Below are 13633 nucleotides of genomic sequence, written 5' to 3'. Positions count from 1 at the left end.
CCTGCCAACCAAAGAACTAGTCACAATAACAACAGATATTACACCTAATTCCTAATTTCCAATCTTAAACTGCCATTTAAGCTGAATGAACAGGTATCCCTGCTATGGTATATACTCAGAACAAAAATCTGAGTGAAACACTGATGATGACAAGGGCTCATGCCCAGCCACACTTTCACTGTGCCTGCAACTCAGCATTCAAGGCTGCTAGAAGACACCCCTTTCCTACAGCAGCATCATCAATAAGCTCCTCCCATGTGCAGCAGGACCCAACTGAATTTCAAAGGCCATAAGCACAACCAGGGAGCTATTGCACTACAGCTGAAACAAAAAAAAATCCCAAATCACAAACAAACTCTGGAGTTACTGCACAGTAGCAGAATTAACTTAACATATTTATATTTGCAGATAATTTAACATAATTGGAATCAACTCTCTGGAAACTTACAAACAACTTCACTTTGGAAATACTCAGGAAACGCAGTATCCCAGTTTAACCTCTTTCTTGTCTCTCTTGATTGTCATCAAAGCTGTTTCAAATTTAAAAAAAATTCTTCTTTACAAGGAAGAAATTAAAAGGCAGATTCTAATTTGTCTTTAGTACTAACGCTGGTTCCAGGAGTGTAAGTTGCATCCCTTCAGGAAATAGCATTAACCAGGCCCACGATGCTCGAGCTCAAATTATGGCTGTCAGCCACAAGGATTTATTAACACAGCATTTGAGTCTGGGCAACAAACATGAGACATTCAAGCCACTGAATTATTTCTAAAGTTGAAGTATCACTTTTTATACTGTGTGAAGGTGAGGGAAAGGGGACATGAATTTAAATTTAAAATGTAGGTGACAACCAAAGTCTTGCAAGAGATCTCCAATACTATACAAAGCAAGAATTTCCACACTATACCATTCATATGACCAGCTTAAAGAAAACAGTTTCAAAATGGTCTGGTAGATGTGGATCACTGCTACTGAAACCACTGAAGAGGCAAACAAGAAGTTTGGGAAGATCTAGCTGAAATACATGATATAAAGTGCTGACTCCTTCACAAAGTAGTTTGTTCTAAATTTTAACAACAGAAGCATCTTTTCCATATTTTTCAGCATAATATAGCTTAATCTCTATTTGCAGCTGTGACGCTACTGCTGCTTGAAAACAGAGAGGTTTTTTTTTTTCCCAAAAATACAAGAAAACCTTGTCATCTGACTATCAACTGCTTTGTAAGCAAGTTTTCTGAAGCATGGCTCATAGACAAAACGGCTCCTGAGTCCCTACCTTACCACAAGATGTTGTTTAATTGCTGTGATATTTCATTACATCTTCTTTGTAGCAGCCTATAAACAAAAAAATACATGGGGAGAAAAAAAAACGCCAGTACACAGTATGCACTCATATTTAGCTTGCCAATAGCTACTTGCACTGAAATTCTCTCATTCTGTAAATGACTGGGCATACACTGCAAAGCTTCCAGTTGCTCTATAGAAATCCTAGTGCGGCATTCCAAGCATGCTTTGGATCCACTTAGAATTGCCAGTCACTTTTTCTACAACCACCCAAATTATCAAAAAACCTCAGCATACAACCACAAAGACTCACCTAAGTGGGTGGTGGTGGGAGCAGGTACAGAACTAGCGCTGAGAACGAATTCCAACTGGAGGTATCAACAGAACTTCTTCTATTACATAAAAGTTGACCACGATTAATGTTTTCCACTGAGACATAAAGTTTGAGTGACCCTGAAGTGACAATCATGCCTAATTCCACTACTTTCTACCAAAGAAAATTACTGTTCTATTCTCAAACCCGTTTAGGCATACTGAAGTGAGAGAAGGCAACTGCAATACTCTTGCAGAAACCCTCTGCAAGTCTCCACAAATGCAGGAATAACTGTCTGCGCCTCTCAACAGAATTTAACTTCATAACTCAGGCAAACAGACAGATTCAATGCTGGATTTGACCTGTGGCTTATTTCTCTAACTGAATACAATATCAAATACTGAAAACAGAACCCTTAGAGGCCATTTAGTCCAACTCCCCTGCAATGGGCAAGGAAAACCTAGAGTGAGATCAGGCTGCTCAGAGCCCCATCCAGCTTGGGCGACAGAACACCTCTCTGGACAGTCTGTTCCAGTGCTTCACCAACCTTACTGCAGAAGACTTCTTCCTTATATCCAGTCTAAACCTCTCTTTTAGTTTGGAACCATCTCCCCTTGTCCTATCACAACAGATCCTTCTAAAGAGTCTGTTCCCTTCTTTCTGATAGCCCCCTTTCAGACATCAAAAGGCCCCTATCAGGTCCCCCTGAAGCCTTCTGTTCTCCAAGCTGAACAGCCCCAGCTCTCTCAGCCTGTCCTCATAGGAGAGTTTTGCCATCCCTTGCAAGATTTTTGTGGCCATTTTCTGGACATGTTCTAACAGGTTTATGTCTCTTCTGTACTGAAGACTCCACATCCAGACACAGTACCCCACATGGGGTCTCACCAACACAGACTAGAGGGGCAGAAGAAATAAAAAGCACACCTGCAAAGATCTGATAACTTTCAGCCCATCATTCTTTTGCAATCTGTTCTTTTTTTTTAACATTTGCAAATTGACTTAAATTCAGACATGAGTCCTTATCAGTTCCTGTTATCATCCACCAGACTCAGGTAGAACAGGAATGACACAATGGCTAGCTCTGTGCTAGATTCAATGAAGTCTGATGATGACCATAAGTCATCTGACTTCCAATATCACTCATTCTTAATTGCCTTTTGAAACATTTTTGAGACAAAAAGGTACACTCCAATATTCTATTACATATTACAGGTTTCAATACACTTATTCATAACTTTTAACCTAAGGTCTAACACAATAGTTACTTTTATTATGCCTCAGAATTATCACACAGCACCAAAAAAATTTTTTTAGATCCTCTCCTCTATCCTTTGATGGTTCTTCTTTTTAATAGGGGCAACCTCTCCATATCTATCATTCAGCAGTTTGGCAAAATGATCATTAAGATGTTCTCAATGTATAAATATACATTGGTCTAGAACTTCACAAAGTCAATAAATTGAGTGTCTTTAACTCCACAGATACAAAGGCTGCTGTTAAATTCTAATACAGGTATGACCAACAACTGGAAACAACATACACTAACAAAGCACAGAGAATGCTTAGTCAATGGGATGAATCAATTGGAATCCATAAGGATGCTGTTTTTAATGAAATAGAAATTAATATTGGTTCCTAGCCTTGAAACAGAGATTTTCCGGCATTCACCAACCTTATCATGAAAAGAACCTTATTGAAGGGTTGTCAAAGTCAAGTGTGAAATTCTAAGTACTTGCAAACAAGATAAGTGCAGTATAAGCAGCAAGAAGAAAAAAAAATGCAATTTTCAAAATATATTTAATAATTACAAAAGCTGAAAGTTTCTCTGTTGCCTCCTGTCCAAGCCATCTAGATACTACCAGTTATCTCCATATTTGAAATCTTAACAGCATCTCTTTGCAACATTTGAAACTTCTTCTAAAGCAAAGAAATCATAGGACTAATTACCAAATACCTCTAGGTATCTCGGAATACACACATATATTAACAAGTCTTTCACCATGACCACAGCCCCTCTCACATCAATACTATCTATGAGTTTATTAAGCCCTCCAAAGTCAGGTGGCTGGGCAGCTTCTCTCTCCCAAAATGACTTCCATAAGCTACCAGATTATTAAAACTTTACTGGTCTTGAAAGCAATATTGCTGAAGCACACAAACACTGGTATTCTAAGCCATCTGCCCTGTTAAAACCCAAAAGCTTTTAAGGCCAGCTTCGTGACAGTTTTCCAAACGCCTTCAACACTGCAGAAGCTATACTCAACCATCCCCACTGCCCTTGGCCAGCACTCGGGAAGCAGTACAGCATCAGCGATTGAACACACTGTGCTGCATATGACCAGGTAATACCTGTGAAATTCAGCACCACTTCTGGACCACTGAGCCATTCCAATGCACTGACAATCCATTTTTGATAGCTTTTAGACTTCAGACATTACGCGATGGCTTTAACGGTTAAAATGGTTAAAATGGTTAAGCTCAACTCTCTTTCCTAACAGGGCATGGACTGATCTTTTGTGAGCGGGTAGTAAAGAAGGCACAAAAACGCTCGTTTTTAACACTTCTTCACACCAGGCACACGAGTGACCTTCACGAGAAGCCCAATCACGTCCGTGCCCTGCCCAGCACAGCCCCGCTCCCAGCCCCGGCCAGAAGGAGGCACTTACTGAGCTGCCCGGAGCCGGGCTCCCTGCCGCCGGCTCCGCCGAGCACGCCGCCGCCCAGAGCCCCTCCGGCGGGCGGCGTGCCGCTCTGCCTCTCGAAGTTGCCCGGGTTAGAGAAGAAATCCCGCAGCCTGGGCAGCTCCCGGCCGCTCTCCAGCAGCTCCGTGTGCAGCTCCAGCGCCGTCAGCAGGAACTGATCCCGCAGGAGCTGAGCCGCCATCGCGTCCATCGACACCCGCGGCGGATCCCCAGCGGCGGCCCCGCCGCCCGCCCCCGCCGCATCGCCCGCCGCCCGCAAACCCGGCAGCTCTTCGGGGCTGCCTGCGGCCGCCGCCTCCTCCCGCCGCCGGGCCGGGTACGCCGGCCCTCCCGGCTCGGTACTGCTGCTGCTGCCGCCGCCGGGCCTGGCTTCTTCAGGCTCGTCCTCCTCCGAGTCGCTGAGAAAAGGGTTCACGCTGCTGCCCCCGCCCGCCGCCGCCATCTTGCGCCCCGACGCGGCGCTATCGAGGCGCCGCCGCGGTGAAAGCCGCGCAGAGCAGCAGCCTCTTCTGGCGGGACCGGAGCCGGGGCCGCCGCCAGCTCCCCCAGATGCTACGGGCGCTGCCGCCGGCGACTTCCCCCCGACAACCACCGCTTCCTCGGACTCCCGCACCCGCCCCGCTGCCGCTTCCGGATCCCGCCTCTCGCGAGAGCTCTCCGACCAATCGCGAGCGGCGCCCCGACGCGCAGGCCTCGCCCCTCGGCCCGCTCCGGGAGGCGGGCTGCGGCTGGGAGAGGGGGTGGGTGCAGAGGGCGGGAACACGAGCATAGTAGAGGAAGCGGAAGTAGATACCGGCGGAGCTGGCGGCGGGAGGCAGTGAGTATTGGCGCCTGCGCAGTGGGCGCTGCCTGGTTGCGTGTGGTGGGGGGAGGTCCGGGACTACGCGTGGGGCCGCATGTGGCGGCTCAGGGGGAGCTTCTTGCGGCTTGGGGTCGCCCGCACGTCAGCCTCAGGGTTTTTAGCTGTCCGGTGGACTGGGGCGGACCCAGCCCGGTGTTGTGCGGACGTGGGGCTGCCTGAGGGCTGTGGGTGTGTGGCAGGGTCGGTCCGGGCCCGCACGGGAGGGAGGACGGTCGTCCTTTATCGCTCGGTGTGGGAAGTGCGGCTTTTTTTTTTTTTCTTTTCTTCTTTTTTTTTTTTTCATCTTTGTTGTCCTTTGAGCTTGAAGACGCACATGTCGTTTTAACTTTGTTTTTATGTCTTAAGCCAAATTTGGCTCTAGCTGTGCCTTCCTGGTCTCCTCCCTGCAGTCCCATCCATAGCACTTTAGCTTTCCCAGTATGTGTACTCCTATCTGCTGTCCCTTTCAGTTTTGTTTTATCTTGTCTCAGTGCCCTGATTTAGCTCTGCTGCCTGCCTTGCCTGATGCCTTGCAGGTCAGGATTGAGAGTTCTTGTGCCTTAAGAAAAGAGTCTTTGAATAGATTCCAGCTTTCATTTGTACCCCTCATGGAGCCGAGGGCTCCCCTGCGCTAATGGTCTTAACAACTGGAAGTTTGCTTTTCTGAGGTGTCTTTGCCTGCCTTGTATCTGTGAAGACAGAGAATTAGAGTAGCAAGAAGTTGTATGTCTGGAAGCATGTTGTTTCCATTGATAAAACCATAGTGTTACCTGTGGTGTTTCCTGGCAGGATTCTCTTATTACATGCTCCCTTCATTATATGTTTCCCTACTGAAGTGAGTTCAACTTGTAAACAGTACAGATTCGAGTCAGTATTGGTTTCTGTTGTTTCTTTGAAAGCACCACATTTCTCCTAACTCAAGACTCCACTATGTCAGGCTGATTAAATGTGACATCCGTGACTAGATCAGGTTGCTCAGAGCCTTGACCTTGAATTTCATCAGGGATGAGGCATCTACCACACCTCTGGGCAACCTGTTCCAGTTCTTCGCTACCCTCACTGTAAACAAACAAACAAACAAACAAAAAAAGACACACACAAAAAAAAAAAAAACACAAAAACTTTTCCATTATATCCAGTCTAAATCTCCCCTCTTTTAGTTTGAAACCATTTCCCTTTGTCCTGTCACAACAGACCCTAATAAAAAGAGTTTGTTTCCACCTTGCTTACAGCCCCTATTAATATATTTAAACAGCAGTCTCTCTGGAGCCATCTCTTCTCCAGGCTGGACAGCCCTTGCTCTCTGCCTGTCCTCATAGGGGAAGTGTTCCATCCCTTGTATCATTTCTGTGGCCCTCTGGTTGGATTCCAATATGTCCATATCTTTCTGTACTGAGGACTCCACAATCTTAATATACTGGAGTTTATTAGATATTAAATATTGCTTATCTATCATAATTGCAATCTATTGTCTTTGTATTAGTATGCTATAAAAATATACTCTTCTACTTAGTTTACATACAATTTAAAATGTAATCAATTTTACATTCTGTTCTTTAATAAACCTTTTTTTATTCTGATAAAATACGATTTTTATAATGTTTATATCATAGGGAGAAGAGTAATGGAACATGAATGTATTGTTGCCTAAAATGAAATGCAGTATATTGAAAAAGCTTTGGAATTTGATTTAAACCACAGTAAAATAGGAAAAAAATATTCACTGTTGGTACTTCGGAGTTAGGAACCCGTGAAGAAATCTTATTACTTTTCCTTTCCTTTTAAAGCATGCGCAGTACGAGCTTGCTACAAGTTGATGTGCTTGTGGTCTGCCTTGTCCCGTAGAGGGAGGAAAGTTACTGATGTCCTGTAGCAGCCTCTAGTGGTGCTGTGCGATATTTACAAGTGATTTGAAGATAAAGGATGATCTTATAGAGGGCTGTATCAGGAAGTCGTGAAAGTTAACAGTTCACTTTTTAAGATGGCATGCTTATCCATGTGGAAGGACAGTACAGGTAGGAAAGGGAAACAGTGAAAATCAAGTATGAAAATGGTCACTGTAAGGTCATTCACAGGTTTAAAAGTAGTAAATTCACACCAGAAGCTATGTTGCCTGAATTTATTGATGTGTTTTTTATTGAAGCTTTCTGGAAGTGCAAATAAGGTTTGAAATTGAAAAGGTGTGGTTTTTTCCCTATCACTACAGAGTCACGCACCACCAACTTGTAAATATGCTGCCACGACTGATACCGTACCAATGCTTGCATTGTTCAGCCTGCTGCTCTTCTATCGAGTATTGGAGGAAAGTGTGATGGAAGGTTTCTAAGTGAGCATATTTGGAAGTTACGGTGGAAGTTATGCAGTGAAGGCTACAGTGTGAATAAATGGAACACAAATTGGAGAACAGAGTAGGAATCTGAGGACGTGCTTGGAACATACTGAGTTAGTACTGTTGGAAGAAGATGTCCTTTCATCTGGTGCCAACAGAGGTTTATGTTATGAATTAGACTGGTGAGCTAAACTATTTCCTTTTCCTTTTTTTTTTTTTTTTTTTTTCCTTGAGGTTATTTTCAGTTGAGAGTTGTCCATTCTGCCTCACTATGCAGACAGCTGGGCCAGCCAAAGAGAGAGCTTGGTATGGGAATAGATGCTTGGAAGCAGGGAACAGGGCAACTCTCTGCAGCTGTACTTAGTTTTTCTTGCAGAATTTGTAACTGTCAGAACCTCTTGGTCTTCTAACTGCTACTCCTATGTCAGAAATACAAGACAAAGTATTTCACCTGCTGAATTTACATATTTGGGAAGCAGATGCATTTAATTATGGAAAAGTTCCTGCAGATGGTGGGTACAGATAAATAACTGCTAGACAGATGTTAATAGTAGGCTTTTGCTGTCATTATAGAATCGGTTAATTGTTTTCTCTGTGAGAGCAGACACATCATGTAGGTAGAGCTTGCCTTTGTGTTCTTAAGATGAGACAGTATCTGTCTAATTATAAGCCTACTCTGTGATCATCTGCTTACCAGTGTTGCCTCACTTCCTTGTTTTGCCAGCAGGGAAATTGGGAAATGGCAAATGTCTGTTTGTGACAGAAAGACGCCATGCAACTTCTTTGCATAAACATTTATGGATAAACCTCACGGGGTCCTTGATGAAATACTCTATATACTTGTATTACTGGTTTAGAAGTTGGATACTCTCTTGAAGGTGATGTTTAAATGTTTTTCTCCTCTTTGCAATTTGGCTATTGCAGTTTCTTTCCCCTCTTTTGCTGGTTTCCTTATGATAAAACTAACTACTGAAAGCCTGGTTTTAAGGTGGATCTCCCTGGGGACTTGCCTCTGCTCCAGCAGCACGTGGCTGCAATTGCAGATCTAAGATCCTTCTGAAGGCTTGAAGAGTCTGAGAAAGACGTGTAGGATAACAGAAAGAAGGGATTTCCCTGTGAAAGCTCCCAACGAGGGAAGCTTGCAGTGATGCAGGCAGGCCGTGGGCAGGGTAGGTCTGCCGGAGCAGCGAAGCCGCAGGTCCGCGCCGCCAGTTCAGCACCTTGGAGAGCAGCCGACCACTGTCCGGCGTCTGCGGGGCGCTCGGTTCTTCCTAGATCGGCATTGCTGTAAGAGGTTTGTGAAGTAAAGAAGAGCAAGATATCGATTCTCATAGCTGGCTGAGCTGAGTAATCGGATACAATGCTTCTGGCTAGTATATTGGTTGAAATAGTGCTTTTGTTCTCGCGAGCTCGTAAGTTCTTTTAAGAAGCTCTACTTTGAAAGAGTGTGAACCTGTGAAATCATAATTCGACTTCAAAGCATTAAATAATACTTTCAGTAATAAAGACATAGAGAAGGTTGTCTTGCTGCCCTTTCTCCTTACCCTGAAATTATTGGTAAAATAGGCCTGTGTGCAAGATCCAGCAGATAAGTGACTTTGGAGATATTGCATGTGTTTGGTTAACAGTTGAAAAGAAAATGTGACAGTAAAACAAAACTCTTCTGCGTTAACTTTTTAAATCCTTACTTATACTGGCTTCTTCAAGCACCATTTTCTTTGAATGTTTTTCTCTGTATATGTACTGAACAAATTTGCAAGCTAAATTTATTTGCAAGGTCGTCTTCTATCATTTTCCTTGTGTGTTTTTTTCTCTGTGTGCTCTACTTTAATATTTGCAGTAGGACTTTCAAGTGTTCGATCCTTTGGCCCTTTATTTCTGAAGTGAGAAATTGTAGTGCTTGTATCTTACTTGTATGTTACTGTGTCTGTGTCTTACTGAGTAGTTTTATTGTATATCTCTTTAAAAATGTGTTGGGGGTGTTTTCAGCCTTGGATTGTCACGGAGGTCTCCACTGAGACAGCTAGACTGCTATGGCGAACTGCCATCAATGCACTTGTGGGTTTTTTTTAAGTACTTGTTTGTTGACCCTAGCAGTCCTGGTGGCAGATGTGCTGGTTTCTGTTCCCAGGTGTCATTATATCCCCCCAAATATCCTATGAAACTTTTAATATTAAAAATCTGTTTACAAGACCTGCAAGAAGAGCATGAAAAAATGAAAATAAAGTCTTTATTCTCTGCAAGAATAGTCATACAAAGCAATGCAAAATTCTTTTGTCAGGACAAAGAACTGAGTAGTCCACGTTGAGAGGGAAATATGATGTTTAGCTGTAGAACAGTGATACTCGCAGAAGACTTGGTAATAGAAATTGTCTCTGTGACTTTGAAGTTTAAAAAAAAAAAAAAAAAAAACTCGAAAAGGTGTTGTAAAGACCTCCCGAAAACACGTAAGTGGCCCAAAATACTGTTATCAGTGAAATAGCTGATTCATAGGGAAAAACAACAACAACAAAACAACAACAAAAAAGCCCACAGCACTTGTTACTGTTGAGTTTTATTTTCTCTGAGATCTGACCTTTTATCTGTCTGCATCATGAACAAATACAATGCTGCATTCTACGCTTCCATTTTTCTACAATTGGCTGGCAAGCGTTACCAGGGGATGATGCTTTTGTTCTCTTTCATGCCTCAAAGCATGAAAAAACCACCACTGTCCTTTCTCAGTGCTCTCTTCTTGCCAGTGTTGTCCTTGAGTATGTTTTTGTGCCTGGGAGGTTTGTGGAAACTTATTGCACGTTTACAGGATAATTTGCAGAGAAATGTGTAGGCTGGCATTACAGGTAACTGATTTACAGATAAATTCTGTTGGTTATTCTGCCTTGTAGTCCATAGTCAGGTTTCTCTTTGGAATGTTTTAGCAAAAGAGATTTTGTTGTTGTTGTTTTTTTAGGCAGAGCAATTTTGATTATCAAATGATGTTAAAAAGGAAGTTAAATATTCCTTGAGCTCTTTGCCTCAGGTTTGGATCTACTTCACTGAACAACATTTAAAATTTAAAACAGATATCATTTGCTATTATAATCCATAAAATTAGTGGAGGTATTGAACATAAAATCATTTTAAACAGATGGTTTAAATTATCAAAGCCACTTCAGTGCAAGTGCAAGCAAAAATACTGTCATTGCAGCTTCATTATCTGACAGAACATATTATGCCTCACGGGAGAGAAAATGGAGTTTGGGAAAGGAGGAAAAGGGTCTTGATCATAATCTCGCCTCTATTCATTTTTATTATTTGCTTCACGTGTGAAGCAAATGCGAGGTTTTGGGATCTCCTTTGTCTAAGTATTGTGTAAAGATGCAAGAAAGCTTAATCTGAGACTGGCTGGTAAGTCTGTATAAATCTGTGTAGTCAATGGACATATGCTTTGAGAGCAGGAAATCGCTTGTATTGCTTGACTGGTGTAACCCTTTAAACATTTAAATTAGTAAAAGAATAGCGTAAAGGCTGCTAGGGCTGTCTTGGGTGATATATAATTGCCACGGCGTTTAAAGTACTGTCACACAGCAAAACTTCCATTTTGCTTCCCTACGCTAAGCAAAAGGATCATGTTTTATATGTGGACAAATTGCACAGCCACAAATTTGACAGTTTAAATTATGTAATGCGCTGTACTGTTTAGCTGAAAAATGTATTCATCAGCTAGAAACATAGCAGGCATTCCCATCCATTTCTTTTTTTTCTATAAAAGATTCTTACCAAGGCCATTGATGCTTATTGAAAATGCCTTTCCAATGGATTTTTTTTCATCTTACGCAACAGACTTGACAATATTTAGTGAGGCATGGTGTCTCTAAAAGAAATGACTAATGTGTCTTGAGCTCCCTCTCTTGACATTTTATTATCCTTAAAAAATATTCCTGCCAATGGGGCATATTCCGTGTGGTATTTTGTGGTTGTTTTATTGCATATTTAGAGGGGGGGAAAAGGCAGGGAAAGAAAATGTGACATTTCTCACAAAGAACTATACGATGCAGTGCAAATATGATTTTCTTTGTCTAATTTATAATGCTGAGAGATTACAAGTTCGGGGAAATAGAATTTAGATGTTGATTCCTTTGGAGAAGGTGCCTCATTTCCTTAATTATATCAACGTTCCTGTTTAGCTTTAAGGGCTCTGATCTTTCATGGGACTGTGGATGCTGGTTGTGTGGCAGTCAGAACTGACTGCTAAGGAAGTACTGGACTTTGAAGCGAGTCAGAAAACATTTTGTTAGCAAGATGTAGGTCAGATTGAAAGGAATAAAAAGCTAATGTGAAATAAATTGCTTGCTTCTTGTCTTTGATGAGGCTTTGGTGGCTCATTGTAGCTGTCTCGTTCCCTTGCTACTGTCACAGTTTTCATTACTGTAGTTCTTTTACTTCCATGACCACTAGTGACGAACTTGCAACTGAAAGAGGGCTTTCTGCAGTATTTTTGATAGATGTGAGTACAAAGAAGGAGGAGGTCTCTTTTGTTCCTGGCTGGTGCAGATGGGGTGAGTTTTCTCTCTGAGGATTCTTTTAAAACAAACAAACCAACCCTTTCATCTGTTCGAATAACCCCCCCTAAGAAAAAATAATTACAGCCAGGAGGTTTCTGCTGCTTGTCTTTAATCTTGTAGACTTCAGGAAAGGTGCCTGCTGATTCTGTCTTATCTTTTCTTTCAGGACAAGTGCTCCCCTTTCATCTCTGTGCTCTTTTGTCTGCTCACATACAAAATCCAATAATGACAGAAGTGGCAAACACTGGTGAAGCCCACCAGCTCAGGGCAGTGCTAATTTCCCATTTGCTCTCTTCCCATGTACAACTTATACTGCAGGCAGTGAGTGGCCTGATGGTTCTTAAGTACTTTCCAGTCAATATCTGAAAATCTGTTGTTGGTTCCAAATTGTTTGAATAAAGTACTTTAAATGTGGGGTTTAAATTCTGTCAGGCTGGAGGCTGGGCAGCATCATTATTGGCTCTGTATTTAGTTTAGGGAGATGGTGATAGTAGGAGAAACAAATATAGAAATAAAACAAGAAATCTGAGTGTGATATTCTCTTTACTAGTTTGGATGGGTCTGTAAGGAGATGAGTTGGCTGGCTGAGCTGTATTATTGTAAGTAGCATTTCAGATGGACTGTAAGAAATAGCATGTGACAAATAGGTTGCAACCTATAGGTGCTCTGACCCTCAGCCTGTTGTTTGCAAGTCCAGAAGCTGTGTTCCTTTCTCTTGGTATGTGACAGAATACATAAAACTACACTGAATAATGCAGTCAAGATTTGGGCGAAGATTACATCTTCAGATTTTGGGAGGTAGCATACTAAGTCACTTCAGTGCCTGGGAAAATATCAGTGGAACAAAGTGCTGATATATCTTTGACTTAGGTTTTATTGGCAGGAAGACGTAAGATATGTCTTCTAGTTTCAGTTTGTTTAACTACTTTTTTGCTGACCAAGCCAACGAGGGCATAGATTTTGCACTACTACTAAGTGCTTAGATTTAGTCACTTGTCATCCAAAGTGAAAAGAGCTTTGTGTGTGTTTAATGTATTTTTTTCTTCTCTTGGCATTCAGCGTTTTCTCATAAATAAGCTAATACATAACCTGCTTTTCTTTTGATTCTGGTTATTTCTTCCTTTTAGCATGCCTTGTGTGGTTTCTGCCTTGAACCACCAAGCACCAGACTCTACAGATAAATTTGCTTGTGATGTCTTTTCCAATAGGTGGAGGGAGAAGAACAAGGAACTCTTTTCCTTTGTGTGGTAGTCTGTTAGAGCTGGATTACATTTCTGTATCTCTTGAGATGCAGAGGCACAGTGCTTAGCTGAGCATCCTTCCTGCTAGGATACATGCATGGACGCGTGTTCCTTAGACATGTTACCTGTGCTCCTCTGTGCCTGGAAGGCATGAAGGCTGTCTCAAGGGGTGTCTGAGTTTTTCTGGGATAGATGTTCCCTGTTCTTCCCACCGAGAAAATCATGCTAGAGACCTGCTGGGCACCAAGAAATTTAGTAGTGAAGCTGTCACCTGATGGTGATGAGCAGTTAAATATGTTAAAATTGTGACCAGCATAGTCTACTATAATATGATCAAACTGTGTTGCAAATGTAAAACTCTTTTTTGGAATTAAATTTGTA

At 42.3% G+C, this 13633-nt stretch overlaps 2 protein-coding genes and 1 long non-coding RNA gene across 15 annotated transcripts in view; 1 reads left to right on the top strand and 2 right to left on the bottom strand.

Annotated features, from left to right (window-relative positions):
* Nucleotides 1-835, bottom strand: part of LOC122155272 — a 7219-nt gene extending 6384 nt beyond the window's left edge. The window contains exon 1 of the long non-coding RNA XR_006167207.1: nt 45-835. This is a non-coding gene — a long non-coding RNA (uncharacterized LOC122155272). The remainder of the gene's footprint in view (nt 1-44) is intronic.
* RELCH (RAB11 binding and LisH domain, coiled-coil and HEAT repeat containing) overlaps nt 1-4754 on the bottom strand; it is a 71423-nt gene extending 66669 nt beyond the window's left edge. Inside the window, exon 1 of the mRNA XM_042809118.1 lies at nt 4262-4754. Within this exon, the coding sequence (XP_042665052.1) occupies nt 4262-4739 (478 nt within the window). The 5' untranslated portion in view covers nt 4740-4754. The remainder of the gene's footprint in view (nt 1-4261) is intronic.
* Nucleotides 4755-5057: 303 nt separating this feature from the next.
* Nucleotides 5058-13633, top strand: part of PIGN (phosphatidylinositol glycan anchor biosynthesis class N) — a 115195-nt gene continuing 106619 nt past the window's right edge. For all 13 annotated transcript variants that reach the window (XM_042839851.1, XM_042839856.1, XM_042839852.1 and 10 more), the window contains exon 1: nt 5058-5114. The gene's annotated coding sequence lies outside the window, so the exon portion shown is untranslated. The remainder of the gene's footprint in view (nt 5115-13633) is intronic.

The sequence above is a fragment of the Centrocercus urophasianus genome, unplaced genomic scaffold (genome assembly GCF_019232065.1).
Source record: "Centrocercus urophasianus isolate 14NV4802_14NV808 unplaced genomic scaffold, USGS_Curo_1.0 seq_11, whole genome shotgun sequence".
NCBI lineage: Eukaryota > Metazoa > Chordata > Aves > Galliformes > Phasianidae > Centrocercus > Centrocercus urophasianus.
The sequence above is the reverse complement of the archived record's forward strand: the minus strand, read 5'-3'. Positions and strand labels throughout refer to the sequence as shown.